The following is a 21,937-nucleotide window of genomic DNA, read 5'->3' on the forward strand; positions in this document are numbered from 1 at the left end:
GGTAATCTGTACCTAACTCTGTTCCTGCCTTTTTTTTTTTTTTTTTTGCTGAAACCCGCAGCTCACATTGAAGTGGGTCCTCTGTGGATAAGCCAGCTGTGTCTGGGTCCAGCAGTGACAGTGCTGGAGGGTCACACTTGGGGAAATACAGTCTCCTGACTGTGACCCCTGAGACAGTGAAATACCTCCAGACTCTCCAAAACCCTTTCGGACTTAGATGGCACTGTTGATCTAATTCAGAACATAATGTAATTGATAATATAGTCATCACCAAAATAAGCTGCATAACAGCAACTGTGCAAGTGATGTGAATGAGGAGTTGTCTGGAAGAGAGGGACCCATGACATGTCCTGTTTTCAAAAGATGAGCGATGCCTGGTGATTTCTTTCATTGCAAAATGGAACACTAACAAATAACTCTCCCCCTTCTCCTCTGCATGAAGTAGTACAGCAGGATTTTCATTTTAGGTTTTACTAAGAAGCGCAGTAGCAATTGAAGTCCCAGAAGGGAAGTCTTAAAATCTCTGACTCATGTTCCCTGCATGACATTTATGCTCAGATATGTCACAAGTAACGCTCGAAACCCTTCAAGCCAGTCTTCAACAGTACGTGAACTGAGGACTTCCAGGTGTACAAGCTGGATTTAGAAAACGCAGAGGAACCAGAGATCACATTGCCAGCATCTATTGGAACATAGAAAAAACAAGGGGATTCCAAATAAACATCTGCTTAATTGCCTATACTAAACCCTTTGACTATGTGGATCACAAAAAAATGTGGAAATCTTAAAGAGATGGAAATACCAGACCACCTTACCTGTCTCCTGAGAAACTTGTATTCAGGTCAAGAAGCAGCAGTTAGAACCAGACATGGATCGGCAGACTGGTTCAAAATTGGGAAAGGAGTACAACTAGGCTACATATTATCACCCTGCTTATTTAACTTCTATGCAGAATATATCATGCAAAATGCTGGGCTGGAAGACTCACAACCTAGAATCAAGATTACTGGGAGAGATATCAGTAACCTCAGATGTGCAGATGATACCACCCTAATGGCAGAAAGCAAAGAGGCACTAAAGAGCCTCTTGATGAGGGCGGAATAGGAGAGTGAAAATAACTGGCTTGAAATTCAACATTAAAAAACTAAGATCATGGCATCCAGTCCCATAACTTCATGAGAAATAGATGGAGATAAAGTGGAAAAAGTAACAGATTTTATTTTCTTGGGCTCCAAAATCACTGTGGATGGTGACTGCAGCCACAAAATTGAAAGATCCTTGCTCCTTGGAAGAAAAGCTATGACAAACCTGAACAGTGTATTAAAAAGTAGAGACATCGCTTTGCCCACAGAGCTCAAAGCTATGATTAATCAAAGCTATGATTTTTCTAGGAGTTATGTACAGATGTTAAGTACTGGACCATAAAGAAGGCTGAACTGTGGTGTTGGAGGAGACTCTTGAGAGTCCCTTGGACTGCAAGGAGATCAAACTAGTCCACCCTAAAGGAAATCAGTCCTGAATATTTATTGGAAGGACTGATGCTGAAGCTAAAGCTCCAGTACTTTGGCCACCTGATGCGAAGAACCATCTCATTGGAAAAGACCCTGATGCTGGGAAAGGTTGAGGGCCAGAGAAAGGGGACGGCAGAAGATGAGAAAGTTGGATGGCATCACTCACTCAATGGACATGAGTTTGAGCAAACTCTGGGAAATACGGAAGCCTAGTGTGCCATATAGTTCATGGGATCACAAAGAGTCAGACACGACTTAGTGACTGAACAACAATGACATGTCATAAATGACGGATTAGGATTAGCTTGGCTACTTTGACAGGGAGCCCCAAGTACCAGTACTGTAAGCAAGAGAGAAAAGTTTATTTCTCGCACATTACAAGTCAGGAGGTGAGCAGTCCAAGGCTCCATGATGTCAGGGATTCAGCCTCTCTCTGCTGTCCTGCCATTCTCAACGTTTGTTTTCCCACTCACAATCCAAGATAGCTGCTTGTTCTCTAGCCATCACATCTATATCCCAGCCAGTATGGAGGGGGAAAGGAAGAAACATACTCTTTCCATCGAAAGACACTTCCCAAGTACGTAACACTTGGTTTTGAAAATCTCTCATCTGAATTTGGACTTATGGCGATTCCCATCTGCAAGTGAGCCTGGAAAACACAGTCTGTATCCCAGGTGACCAGTACCCTTAAGGGTCCTTTCATTGAGGAGGAAGTGGTAGTAGCTATTTATGGACAACAACGGTCTTTGCTATCCTTTGGCTCCTCAAACTCAGCGTTTGACTAATTTGTCTTCTCCCTATGCCCAGCCACTCTTTTCTCTCAGTCACCAACATTTCCTGTCTCTTAAGTCAGAAATGCTAAGTGTGTGCGTGCAAAGTCAGTCGTGTCCAACCCTTTGCAACCCCGTGGACTGTAGCCTGCCAGACTCAATCCTTGGAATTTTCCAGGCAAGAATACTGGAGTGGGTTGCCATTTCCCACTCCAGGGGATCTTCCCCACCCAGGGACCAAACGTGCATTTCTCGTCTCTCCTGCATTGGCAGGCAGGTTCTTCACCACTAGCGCTGCCTGGGAAGCCCAGAAATCCTAAGACTTGTTTGTATTAGTCATTCTTTTTTCTCATTCTTTCATATCCGATCAGTTACAAAGCTCTGATGGTTTCATGTTCTATTTCTTGAATCGCTTTCTCTCTCCATTCCTCCTATGACTCCTCTAGCTCAGGCCTCCTGGATTGCTGAAATGGCCAAGTATGTTTTCCCATCTCTGGTTTTTATCCCCTTCAAAACCATCTTTCAGACCATTTAAACACAGATCTGCCTGTTCAGCCCCTCTGCTTCAATCCCTTTACTAGCATCTCATCACCTTCAGTTTAAAATGTCCAGATTCTCGGGAGTCCTGGTGGCCTAGTGGCTAGGATTCTAGGCTTTCACTGCCATGGCCTGGGTTCAGTCCCTGGTCAGGGAACCAAGATCCCCACAAGCCACTCAGCACAGACGAAGAAAGCCCACATTCTGTAGCTTGCTGTGCAAGACCCTGTGTTCTCTTACTTCTTCCTCACCTCTTAAAGGCGGAAATCCAAAATTGACGTCTTGAACCTAAAGCTTTGTCCCGTACCACTTCTTTGTCCCTGGGCTAATCCATGTGCATTCCTTAAGGCTCCCCTTCCTCCTGGAAGCCTGCCCTGAGGCCTCCCCCCTCCCTCCTCCCACCACCGCCCACTGGCACTCTCTCCATAACTCTCTGCATTTCCCCTTTGAAGGACTCGACGACACCAATGTTTCTGTATGTTTCCGTCCTACCATCTGCCACTGGTCTTTATGATTCTTTGAGGCCAGAGACTGTTTGAAACATCTTAACATTCCCAGTGCTTTCATTTTGGTGTCCATAAATTCCATATGTGTCTAGATGAAGAGTGAGTGCTGACTGACTGCAGCCCGATGGACTATAAGCCCACCAGGCTTCCATGTCCATGGAATTTCCAGGAAGGTATACTGGAGCGAGTTGCCATTCCCTACTCCAGGGGATCTTCCCGACCCAGGGATCAAACCCGCGTCTCTAGTGTCTCCTGCATTGGCAGGCAGATTCTTTAGCACTGAATGAATGAGAGAATGAAAATTTCATAGTGGTTTACGATAGTCAGGAAATAGTACAGCTTTGCTGGCCTTGGCCACTGGAGGGCAGTGAATCACAGCATTTTGATACTGTGCTGATTTAGCCAAAAGTTCTTGTCTCTTTTTCGTAAGGGATAGAGATGGAGCACCATCACTTATTCAGCAGTTACTTATTGATTCTTACACCGTACCAGGCACTGCTGTAGTCACGGGGGATACGATCATAAACAAAGTGGACAGAAATCCCTGCCTATCACTTCTAGATGTTTATTCACAGAAAATAAAAGCATATAGTCCATCTCACCCACACAAGGGTAACTATGGATGTTTTACTGACTTCTGACACCTCAGTTAGTTTTGCCTGTCTCTAAACTTTACATAAATTGAGTCATTAGAATAAGAAGATTCCACCTTTCATTCTCCTGCTCTGGGTTTGGAGGGAATTGGGGAGTGGGGCTGATGCTGAATTTTTAGCCCTCACCCTGTCTGGCACTTTACCCCTTTCCTCAAGGTGCCTCCTGGCCCCATCTTCATAGATGAAGCAGCCTCGTACATGCTAAGAAATTTGAGGAATATTTGAGGCTCTTTCCAGGAACAGACATATGTGGAAACGCCCAGTCAGAGTGCTGAGCAGGGTTACTTTCAGCGGGCAGTTGAGAGCAGTGTGTGCATTTGGTGGGATGTCCAGGGCTGGATTTCCTCCCCTGTAGAGGTAAGCTCTCCAGGGGCAAGCTGTGGCTTGCCGTCTCCCTGGCGGTGAGCCAACTGACCTGTGCATGCTCACTTGCTGTCTCTTTTATCTCACCGAAGCATAAGTGAGACACTGTGACAGAGGAGAAATTGAGGCGGCCAACATAGTCAAGATGTTTGAGCCTAGATGAGGAACCTGTGGGCAGCTGACCTCCAGCTCTGGGGACCCTGGACTTCCCAGGGCCTGTTGGGGGATGCACTGCCTGGCTCTGTGGGTGGTCTTTGGGCAGGTCCTAGAAGGTGAAGGCAGAGTGTGTGCTGGACCTGCCCCCTCGCTTGCCCCTCTAACACGAATACTCATACAGTTTGGGTTCCTGTAATCCGGGCACCAAGAGGCTGATTTAACCAGCACCCATTAGTGTTCATTAAATAAAAGTAGAAGTAATACAGGAACCTCAGGAAAGTAGAGTCGGTTTGGTGGTGTGTTGGTTTTTAAAATTCGTTTTAGCTGGGTGCCCCATGCTGAGCAGTGGATGGCCAGAGATGGTTCTGCGTTCGTGTTTACCTTTTAGCCGCTGCCCTGATTGACCGGCACTGTTTCGGGGAGGGCTCTGTGGTCAGCTGCTGCTCTCTGTCTTTGAAACAGCGTGTCTCCTCACAGTCTGGAACAGGGTTCTCATGAAACAGACCCCCCTGCTCCTGTGAGTTTCTGCTCTGTAGAAACCTCTTCCCTCTCCTCACTGTCCTTTGTCAAGTGGTTTGACTTTGCTGGGTTAACCGAGGGGTCCCTCCACCTTGTCCATCCTCGGCTCTGGTGGCCTTGTCACAGATACTTGCCTGAAAAATGCCAAATGAGTAATACCCAACAAGTTTCTATAGCACTTGAACCCCTTTAAAATTATTGCATTCAGGTGATCGGATGAATTCCTTGGAACTCTTCTTAAAACTGTGTTTTTCTGGATGAAAGATTTAATTCCTATTTTATGAGGTTCTTTAGATGTATGGCTGAAAAGATTTATTTTTTTCCTTTTCTCAAGCAGCTTACTTTTGTGGTCAGAAAATATTATGTAAGCTCTTCTCATGAGTCCAGTTAGACAGGAATCAGGTAAGCCAGAGGCTTTGGAAAATAGAAGGGCTGTCTGTAGTCTGGTGCCTTGAATCTTCTTGTGTCTGCGGGTCAGGCTGGTTGATTCTGACCCAACAGATCACAAAACCTAGCAATTGCCCTGCGATCACAGATGCTTTCTGGGAAATGCCTCGAGCACTGAGTGGACAAGTTACTCTTTCCAGTTTTAGCAAAACCAGTTCTTCCTGAAGCTGTTGGGGAGTGTTTGAGGCACAGGTGAGGCTAGTTTTAGGCCCGAGATCTGGAGTTCTAAGAAAAATGAACACTTGACTGGGGCCACCACTCAGGTACGTTTATCATGTAATAATGCTGGGCTTGACAGCATGTTCTTGTCGAGCCTAGAGTGGGCAATTCGATTTTTATAAAGAGCTGTTGGGTTTCCTCTTTTTGGATGCTTTGCCTCTTAAAACAGCCATAAAATATCCCTTAAAAATCTCATTCCCTCCAGTCCAAGTCCTGGCTGCTGAATGCTCCATAATGACAACCAGAGACGCTGCCCTCATCTGAGACGGCATTGCTGGCATGGCTTCCCATTCCAGCTTCAATTATACGTTGAATTTTCTCAAGTGGGGTGTTTAATGATCCTTCTGAACAGACTGTTGATGCTGAGTGAAGCCCTTCCCGAGAGCATGTGGGCCTCCCTTTCTCTGCTGCTTTTTGCTGGTGCACTTAGCTCACAGTTTTTGACTGGATGTGTGAATTTTATCGTCCCAGCAGGCAGAACACTAGAACTAAACCCTCCTCCCACTCTCTGAAGTGCTGGTGAGCTCCCCTACTGTGTGAAAGCCAAGAGCTAGCAGGCAGGCGGGGCGTGAGGGCAGAACATGAGGAAAGGACAGCTCCCAGTTCGCGAGGCCCCAAGAGAGGGTTCAGCGTCCTCTGCTGACCCCCTTCTCCCCAGGACAGCTAAGGTTGGGAACTGGCACAGTTACTGAGAGCAGATTCTTATCCACTTGAACCTCATGTTGTTCGATTTTCTTCCTTAAGGGTCAAAGGTGGAAATGGAAAGCTTTGAAATTTGTCTTTTATTTTTAAGGTACGTTTGGAATTAGGTTAGGTTTGGTTGCAAATAGCAGAGATCTAAAAGACAGAGGCTTTAATAACAGTAATACTTAACATTTGCGTAATGCTTATTTTATCCCAGGCACTGTTCGTACTTTTCACGTATTGACGTGTTTAATCCTTACAGTGTGCCCCACTGGTGGTAGGATGTTACCACCTTCAGAGAGGAAGCACTGAGGCTCAGGAAGCAAAGTCGTTTGCCCAGAGTCACAGAGCTTGTGAGTGACAGGGCCAGGATTTTAGCTGCACAATCTGGCTTCAGAGTCTGTGCTCCTGACCGCTGACTGTTCTGTCTGACAAAAAAGCCACCGGTCACCAGGGCTCACGTGGCAGCCTGCTCCCCATCGTACTCAGGGAGCCTGGCTGTCTCTGCCAGTTACTCCGCCGTGTGTGGTTTCCGTTCCCAGTGACATTTCTGCTGCAGTGTTCTGGAATGCCCAGGTAGGACAAGATCCTTCAGATTATTGTGGAGCTTGGGATCTTCATTTGTGAAACACGTACAAATAGTGGGAGAGCTTTTATCTTGAGCCTTCGTTATGGGCTTCATTTTTTTTTTTTTCTTACAGAGGAAGGGAAGGTACTGCCCAGGCTGGTTAATGTGATCCGCCACACTCACTAAAGGGGAGAGCCCACGTGGTTCCCTAGCGCGCTGCTGGGAGTCTGCTCCCGGAGAGTGGTCTGCTGGTACCCGTGATTAGGTCCTTTGGCCCACAGCAGTTCCTGTATGGTTCCTCCAGCCATTATTTGTGCTAGTGGGTATTGGAGGCCCCTGGGTATCCATCCTTGGCAGGGAACAGATAGGTAAAGAGGTGGTGGCCTGTGTGGGACAGTGAACTAGCGGTCTGAACAGCAACACAGAGGGATCTTAGAAACGTAAGCTGAAGCAACAAGAAAAAGGCAGATTCTGAGCTGGGTCTTGGAGCCCAGTATCACTTGATTAAATTAATAGTATACATATGGCAACCCCCCACTCTGGCAAAACACCCACTACACATAAATGGTTAAGTTAGAAAACAAAGAAAGATGGTATTCCGTGGAAGGATTTTTTGGTGTGGTTTCTCAAATAGACCTTTATATATTATCTGAAGTCTTCATTTCTGCGGGCTTGGTGTTGTTTTAAAAAATCTTGCTCCCTTTTTGGTAGTAAAAGGCAGATGCAATCCATGGTAGCTCCTTTTTGCTAGAATCGTGCATTTTTTCTTGACTAAAAGTTATACTTACTGTAGAAATTTTGAATAGTTAGGCTTAAGGAAAATAAAAATTCTTTATCCCTACTACCTTGGGAATAAGCACTGTAAACCCTTGTGATATATTTTGTTTTTCCTCTGTGCTTATACAAACACATAAATATTGTATGTACAGTAGTTGAGAGTAGACCATAAATAACTTTGTACTTTACTCCTTTTCCTCAATGCTGTGACATGCTTCCCCACGTCATTACAAATTCCTAATAAACCTCACCTAAAATTAACTATGTCGTGCCTACCGTGTGCCAGGGTCTGTTGTCGACGCTTTGCTTGTATTAACCGTGGACTTTTTACACTGTTGTAAAAAGGCTCATAGTTTTTCTGACAAAGCACCCCGCCCTCCCCAAAAGGGTTTTTACAGCCCTTGAGGTCCATTAGGAAAACACTGTTACATAGGATGAGAATCGGAGAGTCGTTCCACAGCATCCTGCGAAGGTCCAGTTGTAAGTCTTGATAGAGTGATGATTCTCGTAAAGGAAAGGTCTGGATTCTGAATACATTCTGTCATATACCTGTGTCTCTGCGGCATCAGGGACTGCAGTGAACATGCCGTTTTCAAACAGGGCTCCAAGGAGAGAAGCTGCCTTTGACACAGAGCGCAAGGGCCCGAACGTCTCCATGTGTGGCCTCTGACGGGCACGCAGGGGCCTGTGGGTTGAGGTGGCCTGTCTTGTCCACCTTGTCTCCCGCAGGAAGGAAACATCACACCTTCCTTCTTTTAGAAGACTCCTGTGTCCTCTCTTCTTGCGTCTCAGACCAGTTGGACAGCCTCTCATTCTTGTCACTTAGTATGGGGTTTCCAAGACACGCTCACAGGCAGGACTCTTTAAAAGAGGTGCCAAGGCTAAAGAAACTGGGGAAATGCTGAGTAAGCCAGATGAAGGAGATTTTCTTAACGCAGAATTCCTAATTACTTCTCGAATCCTTTTATGAATCTCCAAGATGAGGATATATAATGCAGCGTTTCTCTGCTGTGTTTGTCCGAGGAACCTTTTTTACTTGAGTGTCCTATAGGATGGAGGTTTTTGCAGAACCCAGCTTGATAACTGCCAGCTTGGTTGACATGCAATCCTGGAAGCTTTCATGGGTTTGGGCCATCTTCCATCACACAACTCATCCTGACTTCTGAGGCATGAGGCTCTGGGTCTGCCTGGTCAGAACAGGGGGATTCTGTCTTTAAAAGGACCTGTAGGGGCTCCCTGATCCCAGCTGTTCTCACTGCCCGTAAGAGTGAGTGTGTTAGTTTACTGAATTTCTGAAATCAAAGAATTTTTCCAGACTGTCTCCATGGGACTGGATATAGCTCACTGAACATGAAGCCTGAAGTTGTTTTTTTTTTTTTTCCCCTCAAACTAAATGAAAAATGCAGTGGAAGAGAAAGATATGTTGGACCCAGGCAACCCGGTGTGAGAAATGGCCTGTGCAGTGTTGCCACGAGATTCTCGAGTGCCTTCCTTGGACATGCCTGCCCACCTGGCAAGGGGACAGGGGTGGGCAGGCCCCTGTTCCTTGGCCTCACGTGAGCTTGGCTCCCTCTGGGCCTTAAGGACCCCACTGAAGATACTACACTCTGTCTTTCTCTATCCATTTTTTTAGAGAAAACCTCTGGACTTTCTTCACCTTTTGTTTTGCAGAAGAGGACGTGGAGAACTTTGATGTGACCAATTTGTCTCAGGACATGCTGCGAAGCATAGAAGCCGATAGCTTTTGGTGCATGAGCAAACTGCTGGACGGGATCCAGGTGAGCGACTCTCCCCTTTCGGGATGCCCTGCCTGGGGCTCCCTTTCGGTTCCTTGTTGCTCTTCCGCATCAGACAGCCCCCTGAGTCCGGCCCCAGCATTTCTCCTCCCCTTTTGGCCATCCATCTTTACTTCGTTCATTAGCTTTACAGCTTTCAAAAGGCAGTGATCTTAGACGACTTCCCTGGCAGCCCAGTGGTTAGGACTCTGTGTTTTCACTCCTGAGGACATGGGTTTGATCCCTAGTTGGGGAACTAAATCCTGCAAGTTGTGCTGTGCAGCAAAAAAAAAAAAAAGGCAATGGTCTAGTGTCTCCTGGGGTCTAGGGGAGTCTCCAGGTTGCTCTGCCCTTCTCATGAGGCCCTGTCCCCCCGTTCTGCTGTGCTCCCAGCCACGCAGTTGGCCTCCAAAGCACATGCCTTTCCCCTACTCTGCTGTTCTGTGAGACTCCTTTGTTCCCCACAACACTGGCAGCAGCTTTGGAGAAACAGCTTACGCTTTGAACACGGTCATGTTTCACTGACCGTGGGGCAGGGGTGGCCCGATGGTGTGGCATTCGCTGCTCGGCCTGAGTTCTGTGTCGTTTGCAGGATAATTACACCTTTGCACAACCAGGGATCCAGAAGAAGGTCAAGGCACTGGAAGAGCTTGTCAGTCGGATCGATGGTAGGTTCAGAGGAAGAGCTCTCTAGCAGTGTGATTCTGACACACGTGTGAATCACATAGTGTGATTATGCTGGTGCGGGGCGGGTGGGGGGCGTCTCCTTGGCCCCTGTCCTGGCCGTGACCCCTTCCAGTTCACTCGGTGCTGCTGGCAATGCTGACATCCGTCCGCATCTCACCAGGAAGGTGAGGCCAGAACTCTGCTGTTAGGTCACGTTCTCTTCTCGCCTTTGTTTCCGGCCAGGTTCTGCCAGTCCTCCGTCAGCATCTCCTCAAATTCACCCTTTTGTTCTTCATGGCCCTAGCCACAGCTCTGGTCCAGCCATGCTTGAGCTTCTGCAGCTTCCTCCTAGAAGCACTCGCCTCCTCCGTCCTCGTCCCTCTTGCACACGTCTTCCACACACCTCCGTCTTTCCAGAGCTCTGCTCTGGTCTCATCCCGCTTCTGCCCCGAACCCGCCCGTGTTCTCTGTTGCTTTTAGCATCAAGGCTGTAGTCTGACCTCGTCCTTCCCGCTGTGATGTGACTCAGGATTTCTGGGCTGCATGCAGGGTCCTCAGGTGTGCCTGATACCCCAGCAGGACATCCCGTAGTTCCCTGTGACCCGTCTGGGTGGGGGACAGGAGTCGTGGCCTCCCGAAGCAGAGTGTCTTTGAGGAACAGGGGCTCTGCAGTAAGTCTTTGGCCCCACCGTGGGGTCCTGGAGTGTTAGAACAGGAGGCAAGTCAGGAAGCCCTGCTGTTGACTAGTGAGGAAACTGAGGCCCGGGGAGAGAAGTTGAAATTAAGTTTCATGAAGATCGTGTACAAGTCTAACAGCAAGGTCTTCTGTTAAGTGGAATGTCCAGCACCAGTTAATTCTGTCAGTTGCTACACAACTAACAAGTCCCATTAACTGGTTTTCCATCATGGATTTTTCTGCTTCACCAGCGCATTCTTCATCCCTCCCTCCCCCTGCCCCCCATATGGAGATTGCATATCTTTCTCCTTTCCCAGACTTTCTTCCCTTGAAAACCTTCCCTGATTTGTTCCACTCACTCCAGCTCCCTTTTACAACTTAGGGTTTCAGTCCCTAGAGTTTATTTGATTATGCTCTTAGCTCTCTTCCTCATTGCCTGGCCCAGCGGTCAGCGCCATGCCGAGCCCACACCCAGTGCTCCTGCCTCCCTCGCTTGGCTCCTGGGACAGGGCGAGTGCTGAGCTGTCTGACAGGGGCCGGCTTCCAGAGGGCCTGTGCTGTAGTTGTTTCCACTGTCTGGTCTGGCCTTTTTTTTTCCTCTTCTAACATCAAAAATATCTGATAAAAAAGGCATAGCGTGTTAGAATATATTTTTAAATGTATATGTCTTAGTGTTTGAATTATAGAAGTAATACTCACTACAAAAATTTAGACAATTCCAAAAAACTCCAAAAGTAAAAATCCTCCCCCTTCTTTAAATTCTGCTCCCTAGATATAACCATTATTGATAGTTACTCTTTCAAAAGCTGTAGTATTTTCCACATGAGAGTGCTATTGTAGACACTTTTATTTTCTCATTTTATTCGCCCCCAGACTAACTGAGGTTTGAATAAGTATCCCCATTTATAGATTAGGAAACTGAGGAGGATAGTGATTAAAAAAAAAAAAATCCTACCAAGCAGTATCTGAAGGGCTGCCATATAGAACAGGGGTCAGGTGTGTTTGGGTTGCTCCAGAACACCACGCCCACACCACGGGGTGGGAGTTGGCGGGGGAGCTGGTGTCTGTTGAATGTGGTGAAGCACTTTCCGGCAAATCACTTAATCAGTGGGAGAGGCTGCCCTTGAGTGGAGTCGGTGAGCCTCTTTCCCCGGCTGTTTAAGTCCCTGCTGGCTGCCATCTGTCAGAGAGGCTGAAGAGGAATCCTCACTGGTGATAGGATGGCCAAGGTGACCTGCACAGTTCTTTTCCATCGCGTCTCCTTCTGTGACACGTAACAAGGTCAAGCAGCCAAGTGAGCCTTATGTCTCCCCTGCTTGATGGCTCTAGCAGCCCTGCAAAGGAAGAAAGGCCCCCAGAATGTCACTGTGGGATGTTCAAATAGTTCTCGTACATGCGGGGCTGAGCTAACCAAGCAGCGCTTCTGTGAGGTGGTGGGATCCAGCCCCGGACGGTCGGGTGCAGGTTTGGCCCCTCCATGCTGGGCTTCCCCAGGGGGAGGAGCTGAAAAGAAATGGAAACTGGAACTTCCCTGGTGGTCCGGCGGTTAAGAATCCGCCTTGGAATGCAAGGGACATGGGTTCAGTCCCTGGTCGGGGAAGTAAGATCCCTCATGCTACAGAGCAACCAAGCCTAAGCGCCACGACGAAAGATCCCACGTGACGCAGTGAAAATCCAACACAGCTTTATAAACACATTTAAAAAAAGAGGGAAACAGGAACTACCTTTTGGTTTATGTGAGTCAGGGTCCGATCCCCTAGGTGGCACTCAGGGGGCCAATGACCCTTTCTGTTTTAGAGCAGGTACATAATCACTTCAGGAGGTACGAGGTGGAATACCTGCAGTTTGCCTTCCGTTGGATGAACAACCTGCTGATGCGGGAGCTTCCCCTTCGCTGCACCATCCGCCTGTGGGACACGTACCAGGTATGGGGAGACCTCCCCCCCAACAAACACACACGTCAGGCTGTCCCTGAGGCACCCGGCTCCCTGCCTCATGCAGCCGCTCGGAAGTCCTCCCCACCTCCTTTCTGCCTCTTTGTCTGCCTTGTCCTCGAGGGCGGGGCCTCTGTGCACCCAGCCACGGAGGGGTTGCTGCTCTGCTTGCCTCCCCTACAGAAGGATGGGTCTGAGAGGGCTAGAGCCAGCTTCTCATCAGGGCTTGGAAACCTAACTCTTTCTGGTTTTTTTCCCCCTTCCCAGTCTGAACCAGAAGGGTTCTCCCACTTTCATCTCTACGTGTGTGCAGCTTTCTTGATCAAGTGGAGAAAAGAGATCCTGGATGAGGAGGACTTTCAGGTGAGGGGCCTGAGCTCAGCCTACACTGGGGATGAGCATCAGAGTGGGCGTTATCCCGCTCGTGGGACTGTGCAGGGAGAAGGTGCCCCAGCAGGTACCTGGCTGGGAAGAGGAAAGGTGAGGGGATATTCAGAAGAGGGTGCCCCTCCCAGGTAGCAGGAAGCTCTGGGGGCTCAGAGTTCTTCAGTGTGAAAGGGTCTTAGCACTGGAAAGGCTGCAGAGCACCTGGGCAGGTCTAAGAGGCCTTCCTGTCATTGGCTGACGGGCGTTTATTGAATGCCTGCAGTGTGCTCAGCGCCACTGAGGGAGTAAGACATATAGAATATAGAACAGAGAGCTCTGTTCTTGTAGAGCTTACGTTCTAGCTGGCGAGAGACATAGTAAACAAAAGCAGTGTAAATTAAAAATAATATTAGAGCGTGATGAATTTTTTTTTAAATAGATAGGTTTTGGTTTTTTTTTTAAAGGATAAAGGGATTACTAGGCGGTAGGGAAGGAACAGGTTGCAGTTTCAAATAAAGTAGTCAGGGATAGGCTCACTGAGAAGGCGATATGAGCAAAGGCTGGGAGAAGGTGAGGGAGCCACGTGGACATCTGGGGATCCGTGGGGGGAGCGTCCAGGCATCAGGAGCACCATGCAGAGGCAGTTAGGTTGCAGTGTGCCTGAGCTGTCTGTGGAACCGTGATGGTGGTCAGTGTGGCCTGGAGCAGAGTGGCCCATGGAAAGGGTTAGAAAGAGGCCCGAGAAGTCACAGGGGACTCAGATCACAGCGGCTTGTAGCCAGAGTCAGGAGTTTGGCGTTTACTCCGAGTGGAAGAGGATCCAGGAGAGGGTCTTGTGCAGAAGAGGGGCATCATCTGACTTACAGTTTCAGGGGACCCTGCTAGTGTGGACTTGAGGTGGAGCCAGCGGACGCTGGGGCCCACCCCGGAGGCTACACGAGGGTGGCCTGGCCCTGGATGGGGGAGTGGAGATGTGACAAGTGGCCAGGTCTTGGATGCACTTTGTAAGCAGAGCCAACAGGAATTCTTGAGAAATCAGGTCTAGAGTATACCGAAGGGATGAGTCAGTGACTCCACAGTTTGCGAGAAGGCTATAGGAGGAGCGGGTTTGTGGAGGAAGAGCTTATTTGGGGCCATGATGAATTTTCAACACCGTTACATATCCAACTGGAGAGGTGGAGTAGGGAGATAAACCCTGTGAGTCTGGGCGTGAAGAGAGGAGTCCGGACTGGACCTGTGTGTTCAGGAGCCTCTGGCTAGATGAACCTTGAAGCCAGGCTCCTGGATGAAATCCAGAGGAGGTGGGAGTGAACAGAAGAGACACGAGAGCCAGGCCTGAGCCCCGGTGCCCCCCTCACGGGAGGTCAAGGAGGAGAGGTGGTCGGGCAAGGAGAGAGAGTGGGTGGCCAGTGGGAGTCCAGTGTCCTGGAACCCAGGGTGGGGATGCGAGGAAGACCGAAGAGGCGGTGGAAGCCCGCCAGCTGCTGTAGGGGCCCAGGAGCGGGGGACGGGGCGTGGGGACTGAGGGGAGAGGCTGCCAGGCTCTGCTGTGTGCAGAGAGGAGGGCCGGCGGGCACTCGATGGTCATAATCTCTCAGGGCAGCGGCAGTGGGCTTTTGTTTTTCTGCTTTGTATGTTGCTGAACTGAGAGGTTTGGGGGTGTTTTTGTTTTAATGAGCATATATTCCTCTTAAAAACACGAGGAGGGGGAAAGAGAAGGCTGGTTTTTTTTTCTGAGTTCTAACTAATACCATGGGCGTTCTCAGGAACAGCAGCCTCTCCACGTGACCCCCAGGCAGGCCCACTCTGTAACTGGTGTTAGGTGGTTAAAGCACAAGAAACCTGCCCCACAAATAGGTGGGAAGACAGGACCCAACTTGCCCAAGGAAGGGCTTTGGGAGAGAAAGGGAGGAGTGGGCCTCTGCAGGTAGGTGCCAGGGCGGCGGGCAAAGCACTGAGGCTTCTGCCAGCCAGAAGCGTGTGCGGTGCCCGGGATGAACAGGGGCTGGGCTGGGCACGCGCTGGGTGAGCCGTCAGTTTCGATACGGTGGTTGAGGTGGCGCAGCTATCGGGAGCCCGCAGTCTGATTTGGTTTATTGTGAGCCAGGCTCGGAGGGCCTTGTCACACGCAATAGAAGCGCTTTCCAGATTAGCTCAGGGGGAGCAGAGATGACTCCTGGAATGGTGCGTAGCAATTCACAACATCGACAGTACAGGACCATAGTCTGCGACTTTAAAACTGTGTTAGACGTGGAGATGTTCTGTGCTGGGCCTCACATGCGATTATCTGATGGATCTGAGGCCTTTCTGCAGTAACCCACAGAATGACAATGGGCTTTTTGTTGACTCATTAACACGTCAGCTGGTCCTCCTCAATAGAGGAATCTCCCCTTTTTCCTTGAGACAAAATGGAATGGGTGATTAAACGATAATCTGCAGAGCTCCCCGCAACTCCACAGATCTATAATTCTATGAATAATGAAAGAAGAAGGGCGCCTGGCTGTGATTGGGTAGGCCAGCGGTGTCCCTTAGGAGACTCAGCAAGGGCGGGAGAACATCGTGTGCTGTTGGGAGACACGGGCCCGTGACCTCTGCAGAGAAAGACAGCGCACCCTGCCCAACTACTAACAGACCGCCTGCAGCTCAAACGCTGCAGAAGAGGCTCTGTCCATGAACACAGGTGTCCCAGAGAGCCTCACATGCCCAGCCCATGGGAGAGAAGGTTTTAGGGCTAAAAGCTGAGTGACTCAAAGAAGAACCAGGTGAAGTAGCTGCAGAAATAAATGAGTTTGTGGCATTTTCAGCAGACCAGGCATTTATCACCCTTAAAGAGCAGGGAAGGGGAGCCAGCTGTAAAGGGAGCCAGTGGAGCATGTATCAGGGGAACCAGCGAGCCCCGCCCCCTTCTAAAGTTGGGGAGCACGCAGAAGAGTCCAGGGGTTAAGCCGCAGTCTCTGGAACCTGTCTGCCTGCGGTCAAATCCTAGCTGCCATTTCTCTAGGTCTGCAACCTTCATCTGACTAACTCGGCCCTGTAAGCTTTCTAATCTGTAAAATGGGATGAGAGTACTTACCTTCTAGAGCTGTTATTGAGGATTATACAAATTGCTGCCCTTGAAGCTGTCAGAATGGTATACTTAGCCTGTGGCCTTCAAAGCAGTGAGCTGATTAACCCTAATATTACGAGTTCCTGTAGTGTACTCTTAGTCTGGGAAGCAGTGAAATGAAGATAGCTTCAGGAACCCAAGTCTTTCAGTGACTTTTAACTTACCTGAGTAACCCCTAATAAGGTAATCCTAGGTAAGACCAAGCTGGATGACCAAATGGGGCTGGAGAGGAGGTGTTCAGAGGGTGCAGGGGCAAAGCACCCGGCCATGGTGAGCCCCCAGAGGGAAGGACACCCGCTTCTCCCTGGCCGAGCAGTTGTCTGGGGTCACGCTGCCTGGGGTGGAGGACTGAAAACGGACACAGGAGGATCACTCCAAGAGGTTTCCTTGCTGAGACCTCTGAGCAAGGGGACCTCAGGCATGTCCCTGCACAGGGGCTGTAGGGGCAGAATGGCCCAGTCCTCTGGGCTGCTTGAAACCAGGCCTCCCGGCAGAGCTGGGCCAAGGCCCTTTCCTGGTAGAAGGATTCAGCGATTCTGGCCCTCAGCCTGGGCTGGCTGAATAGAATAATGATGATAATGTCCAGTTGCATTTTATGAAATTGTCTATAGGTCACACAGTCAAGTATTGGTTTAATAAGGTTCAATCTAATAATAGTGACTTCCTAGCACTTCTAATGTAGCAGACACTATCCTGAGTGCTCCTCTGTGTTAGCTCATTGCAACCATCCCACAAGAAAAGTTGTAATAACTACCCCTATTTCACAAATGGGGAAACTGAGTCATGGTGAGTATGACTTCGGTGTGTGCCTAGTCACACCTGAGATGAAGTGACTAAGCCAAGGTCACCCGGGGGAGTCAAGTACTGGTTTGACTCAAATGGTGGAGACCCGGAGGCTGGGCTCTGGGCATGGACTGTGCGTCCTGCAGCTCCCTTGGGGCCTGGCCGGGGACCTCCTGGGCCACTGGAGCTGTTTACCTCCTCCTCCCCCTCCTCCGTTATTATGGAGGTAATGATTTCCTAGATACATTATTTAATGTAAGTCAGAGAGTACAGGCATTTGAGCAAATGCCTGGTCACACGTAACCTAAAAATTCCCCTCGGGGAAAAGCAGCATCTCTGGGAGTCAAGGAGTGCACGGGACCCCACAGGTGCTGACAAGCCCTCAGATCACTCAGAAGTGATCTTCAGAAGCCCCGTGCAGGGAGCTCCAAGACTAATAACCAGAGTTCCTTTAAATACATACAAAGGGAACTGGCAGAGGAGTTGGTGGGACCTGCTGATGATTCTCAAACCAGAGGAACAGCTGGTCTCAATCCTTCGCTTTCATAGAAGAAAACCTTGGAGAGATTCCCACCCTGAAAGTGACTTTTGCAGGAGACAGGTCAGAGTTATTAAATGAAATAGTGCTAAGCCCGTGGGCTGTTTCAGGCCTGGATACCCAACTAAGAGTAAATAAAGCCCTTGAACCAGATGGCATCCACCTACCACTTCTGTGGGGACTCAAGGGTGGGATTGTGGAACATTGCCCAAACACAGGCCCCACTTTCAGAGACATCCAGTTTGAATCATCCCCAGAAAGTGCCCAGATTTTAGTACCCTGGGAACTAAAGATCTTCCACCCAGAGCAGGCGGGTATGAGAAAGGACACAATCCCTCGACATAGAAACAAAACAAACATCGGAGGGGGACTCAGCTTTCTCTGGGGGGAGTCCTAGGTACTTTTGATGCCGGGAAACCTATGAATGAGTGTGATGCTGAAAAAGTTTACACAACAAGGACATGTCTTTGGAAGTTTTTATTGAGACCAAGGGAATTGTTGGTCTGATTCTCAAAACGAGGGATTCATTTCAGAACACTTACTTAGGGAGCCGGATGAGTGTGGGTGGCTCCTAGGGACCTCGATACAGCAGTGTGGCCCCGGCGGCCTCACCTGACAAGGCCACCCTCAGCTGCTGCTGTGACCTGGATCCCCGCAGGGAGGATTTCCTGCAAATTGGGGATCCTAAGAAGTCATTGCTACAATTCTTGGAATGAGACTACCCCCAGAATTAGGTTTTCCCACTAGGAAATTTTCACTGTTCCTTGGCTTAGGAAGGTAAAAACAACACCCAGAAGATGAGATGAAAGGGCTTCCCTGGTGGCCCAGTGGCAAAGGTTCCACGCTTCCACTGCTGGAGGCATGGGCTTGATCCCTGGTCGGGGAAGTTCCACACGCTACGTGGTGTGGCCAAAAATTAAAGCTGCGTCATAGGCCATCTCCAGAAAAGCTGCCCTTGAACTGACATGCAGTTGGAGCGCTGAAGACACTGGGACCAGTTACCACAGTGGCGATTCAGGCCCTTGGGGATTTGGTCACATTGAAATTGCTGTTCCTGACGTTCACGGGGCTTGTAAAAGGTTTGAAAAGCTGGGAGTCCAGTGTGTAAAGAAACCTGGCGGTAAAATGAAAGGCCTGGCATTTATTCACAGTCCTGATGGCTTCTGGAATGAAAGTTTGCATCCTAACAAAATTTACTTCTGTAAGAATGCTGATTTGAGATTTCAGCAAAGGCATTGCGGAAGGTAAAACAGGAAACCCTGTGATTCAAGAGATTCAGGTAACAGACGCATCCAGGACTGATGGATCCTTGTCCCAACTCAGATTTTTCTTAAGTCCGTTTCCCTTTCCTATTTCAGCTGTTTTTCACCTAACTGTTCAGTCATCCTGGTTTTAAAGTAGTGCTTTGTCTTATGTCCTTGAATGTAGTTGTATAACTTTACTTTTTAAGGCAATAATTGTAACAGTTCCCTTCAGAGGCTGCATGTTCCTTCTGTCTCCTTACGAGCTACAGGTCTACAAGTCTGCCTTTGAGTCACCATTTTCAGAAAAAGGAAAAAAAGCACGGAACGCGTTTATGTCATGGTTACCTTCTGGGGTTTCAGTTCCTCAGATGTCATTTTTCACAGTGAGAAGTAAAGAACCCTGAGCGCGCGTGCACACACACACACAGAAAACTTATGTGACTAGGAAAGTATTTGTACATGCCTGAATACACTTAACGTTGCAAGGAATGTTCCAGTGTTCCTGGGAGGTTCTGCCCAGTGTCGTATTCAACAGTGTGTATTTTCTGTGACCTTTAAGTTCTCTGTTATTATTTCACGTCTTACTTGGTTGTCCTTGGTCCTTATTACCAAGAAAAATTAATCAGCTCTTGCAGATTTCCTCCCAACAGCTGCTTCTGCAGCTTCTTCTCTTTTCATTCCTTCTGCATCGTGCCCCGCGTCTCTTCTTGTTTCAGGCACACAGTATTCGGCATAGTGGTTATAAGCGCAAACTCTAGAACCAGAGGAGTCTAGTGTCAGTCACTCAGCCGTGTCGACTCTGCGACCCCATGGACTGTAGCCCACCAGGCTCCTCTGTCCATGGGATTCTCCAGGCAAGAATACTGGGGTGTGTTGCTATTCCCTTCTCCAGGGGATCTTCCCGACACAGGGATCGAAGCCTGGTCTTCCACATCGCAGGCAGATGCTTTACTGTCTGAGCCACCAGGGAGGCCCAGAACCGGATTACCCAGGTTCGAATCCTAGCCCAGCACTGCTCTGTGATCCTATGCAAGTTCCTTAACCCCTCACCCTCGCTTTTTTCATGTGAAGTGGGCATAATAAGATGGGCCTCATAGAGTTGATACGGGGCTTAAATGGGCTGGAGTACATGCGAAGACCCCCGTCTGCTGAGTAGCAAGGGCTCAATACGCAGTAATTACCACTTTGATGGTGATTATGCTTGATGGTCCCCCTCTCGTTCTTTAATTCTTCCATCTGTTGAACATTCTCTAATGAGTTTCCCCTGCATGTTTTCTTACCGAGGACCCTGCTTATTACCCGATACCCCTTCTCCTTCGACCCCCCCCCCCCACACTTGTTGTCTTCCCCTGACCCCCTCACACATGACTCATTCTTTCTCTGGAATCTGGATTTTCAGCAGATGCATTTCCCAGCCATTTAGAGCTTTTCTTCTCTGAGAGCCATTGCCTCTTCTCGTTCGCTTGGAATCACTCTCAGCTGCTTGCCCCATAAGCTGTCTTCTCACACCTGTAGTGTTTCACCTGACTGTGTATTAATGCTTGGTACTCCCATGAGCTGGCTTTGTAACACATATTCAGTTGTTCCCCACTCCACCAATGTATCTTCTCTACCCCCTTGATTAACGTACCTGATTTGTAATTGACAGCGTCTTTTCTCACCCGTGATAATTCAGTTTCTCCTTTATTCCTGGATTTGGGTTCCCATTTTTACGGCGCTGTGTGTGGGAGGTGCAGTTCCTGGCTACGGCCACCAGGTGGCAGAATGGTTCCTCCCACCTAATCCTCAACTGTTGGTGGGAGAGGTAGTAGGAAGCTGACATGTTCAAGGGTAGAATTATTTCAGGGCTTCTGGGAGGTTTCTAGCAAGACTAGAAAAACTGGAAATTACAGGTAGATTCCCGCCTAGAAAAAAATATTCTCCGCTAGGCACATCAACTGTTGGTTGTTTTTGCTTATGAGTTATTCAAGTATATGAAACCATTATAGAATCTGCCTGCAGTGTGGGAGACCCAGGTTTAATTCCTGGGTCAGGAAGATCCCCTGGAGAAGGGCATGGATACCCACTCCAGTATTCTCGCTTGGAGAATTCCACGGACTAAGGAGCCTGGTGGGGTCCTCCTGGTGGAGAGGAGACACACTGAGCAACTAACAGAAACCATTATAGAAAAATTAGAAAATACCAATAAGGAAAAAGAAGGTACTTGAAATCTTACCATGCAAAGGTGATATATCTCCTTCCAGACATTTTGCCATGCAGATCTATGTGAATAAATACATACTGTCTCTACATAACCCTTAATGGAAATATTCTGTATATTGGGTTGGCCAGAAAGTTTGTTTGGATTTTCCTTTTTTTTTTTTTTTAAGGTTTTTGTTTATTTACTTATTTGACATGTACACACCGCTGTATTTCATTGATTTATTTTTGGCTGTGCTGGGTCTTGCCGCACTTGCGGCTCTAGTTCTGGAGGGCGGGGGCAGCTCTGGTCGCTGTGCATAGGCTTCTGACTGGGGTGCCTTCTCTTGCTGCAGAGCACAGGCCCTAGGCGCAGGGCTTCAGCAGGTGCAGCTCAGGGCCCATCACTGGTGGCTCGCGGGTCCTGGAGCACAGGCTTCAGCAGTTGTGGCGTTCAGGTTTAGCTGGCTCCGCAGCATGTGGAATCTCTTTCTGGAACAGGGATCAAACCCATGTCCCCTGCACTGGCAGGCGGATTCTCATCATCCACTGCACCACCGGGGAAGTCCTGTTTAGGTTTTTCTATATGATGTTGTGAAATATGTTGTTTTTGTAACCTCTTTTTATCATTGGTACAAAATATAGTAGATGTTCCATAATGTCAGAATGCATAAATTTGTATATTTTTTCCCGTTTTTCTATTTTTCACACATTACATGAGTACATGCTCATACAAAAACTGTGAAAGCATTAGTAACTTGAGTGCAGGGTATTCCATTTTACAGATTTATCTTTGTTGTTTGCTTTTGTTTTTTTGGTCACACTGTGCAGCTTGCTCTGTCTGATCAGTTCTCTGATCAGGGATCAAACCTGTGCACTCAACAGCTGATGCTTAAAGTCCTCACCGCTGGATCGCCATGGAATTCCCTTGACTTGTGGGTTTCAGTTCGATTCTCAGGCT

At 48.6% G+C, this 21,937-nt stretch overlaps 1 protein-coding gene across 2 annotated transcripts in view; it reads left to right on the top strand.

The window, feature by feature from the left end:
* The window catches only part of TBC1D22B (TBC1 domain family member 22B), a 67,698-nt gene that overhangs the window by 39,733 nt on the left and 6,028 nt on the right, over positions 1-21,937 (top strand). For both annotated transcript variants that reach the window (XM_069564241.1, XM_069564242.1), the window contains exons 9-12: positions 9,382-9,488; positions 10,078-10,153; positions 12,625-12,752; positions 13,029-13,124. In XM_069564241.1, coding sequence (XP_069420342.1) covers positions 9,382-9,488; positions 10,078-10,153; positions 12,625-12,752; positions 13,029-13,124 — 407 coding nt within the window. The remainder of the gene's footprint in view (positions 1-9,381; positions 9,489-10,077; positions 10,154-12,624; positions 12,753-13,028; positions 13,125-21,937) is intronic.

Source organism: Ovis canadensis, chromosome 20 (assembly GCF_042477335.2).
Source record: "Ovis canadensis isolate MfBH-ARS-UI-01 breed Bighorn chromosome 20, ARS-UI_OviCan_v2, whole genome shotgun sequence".
Taxonomy (NCBI): Eukaryota; Metazoa; Chordata; class Mammalia; order Artiodactyla; family Bovidae; genus Ovis; species Ovis canadensis.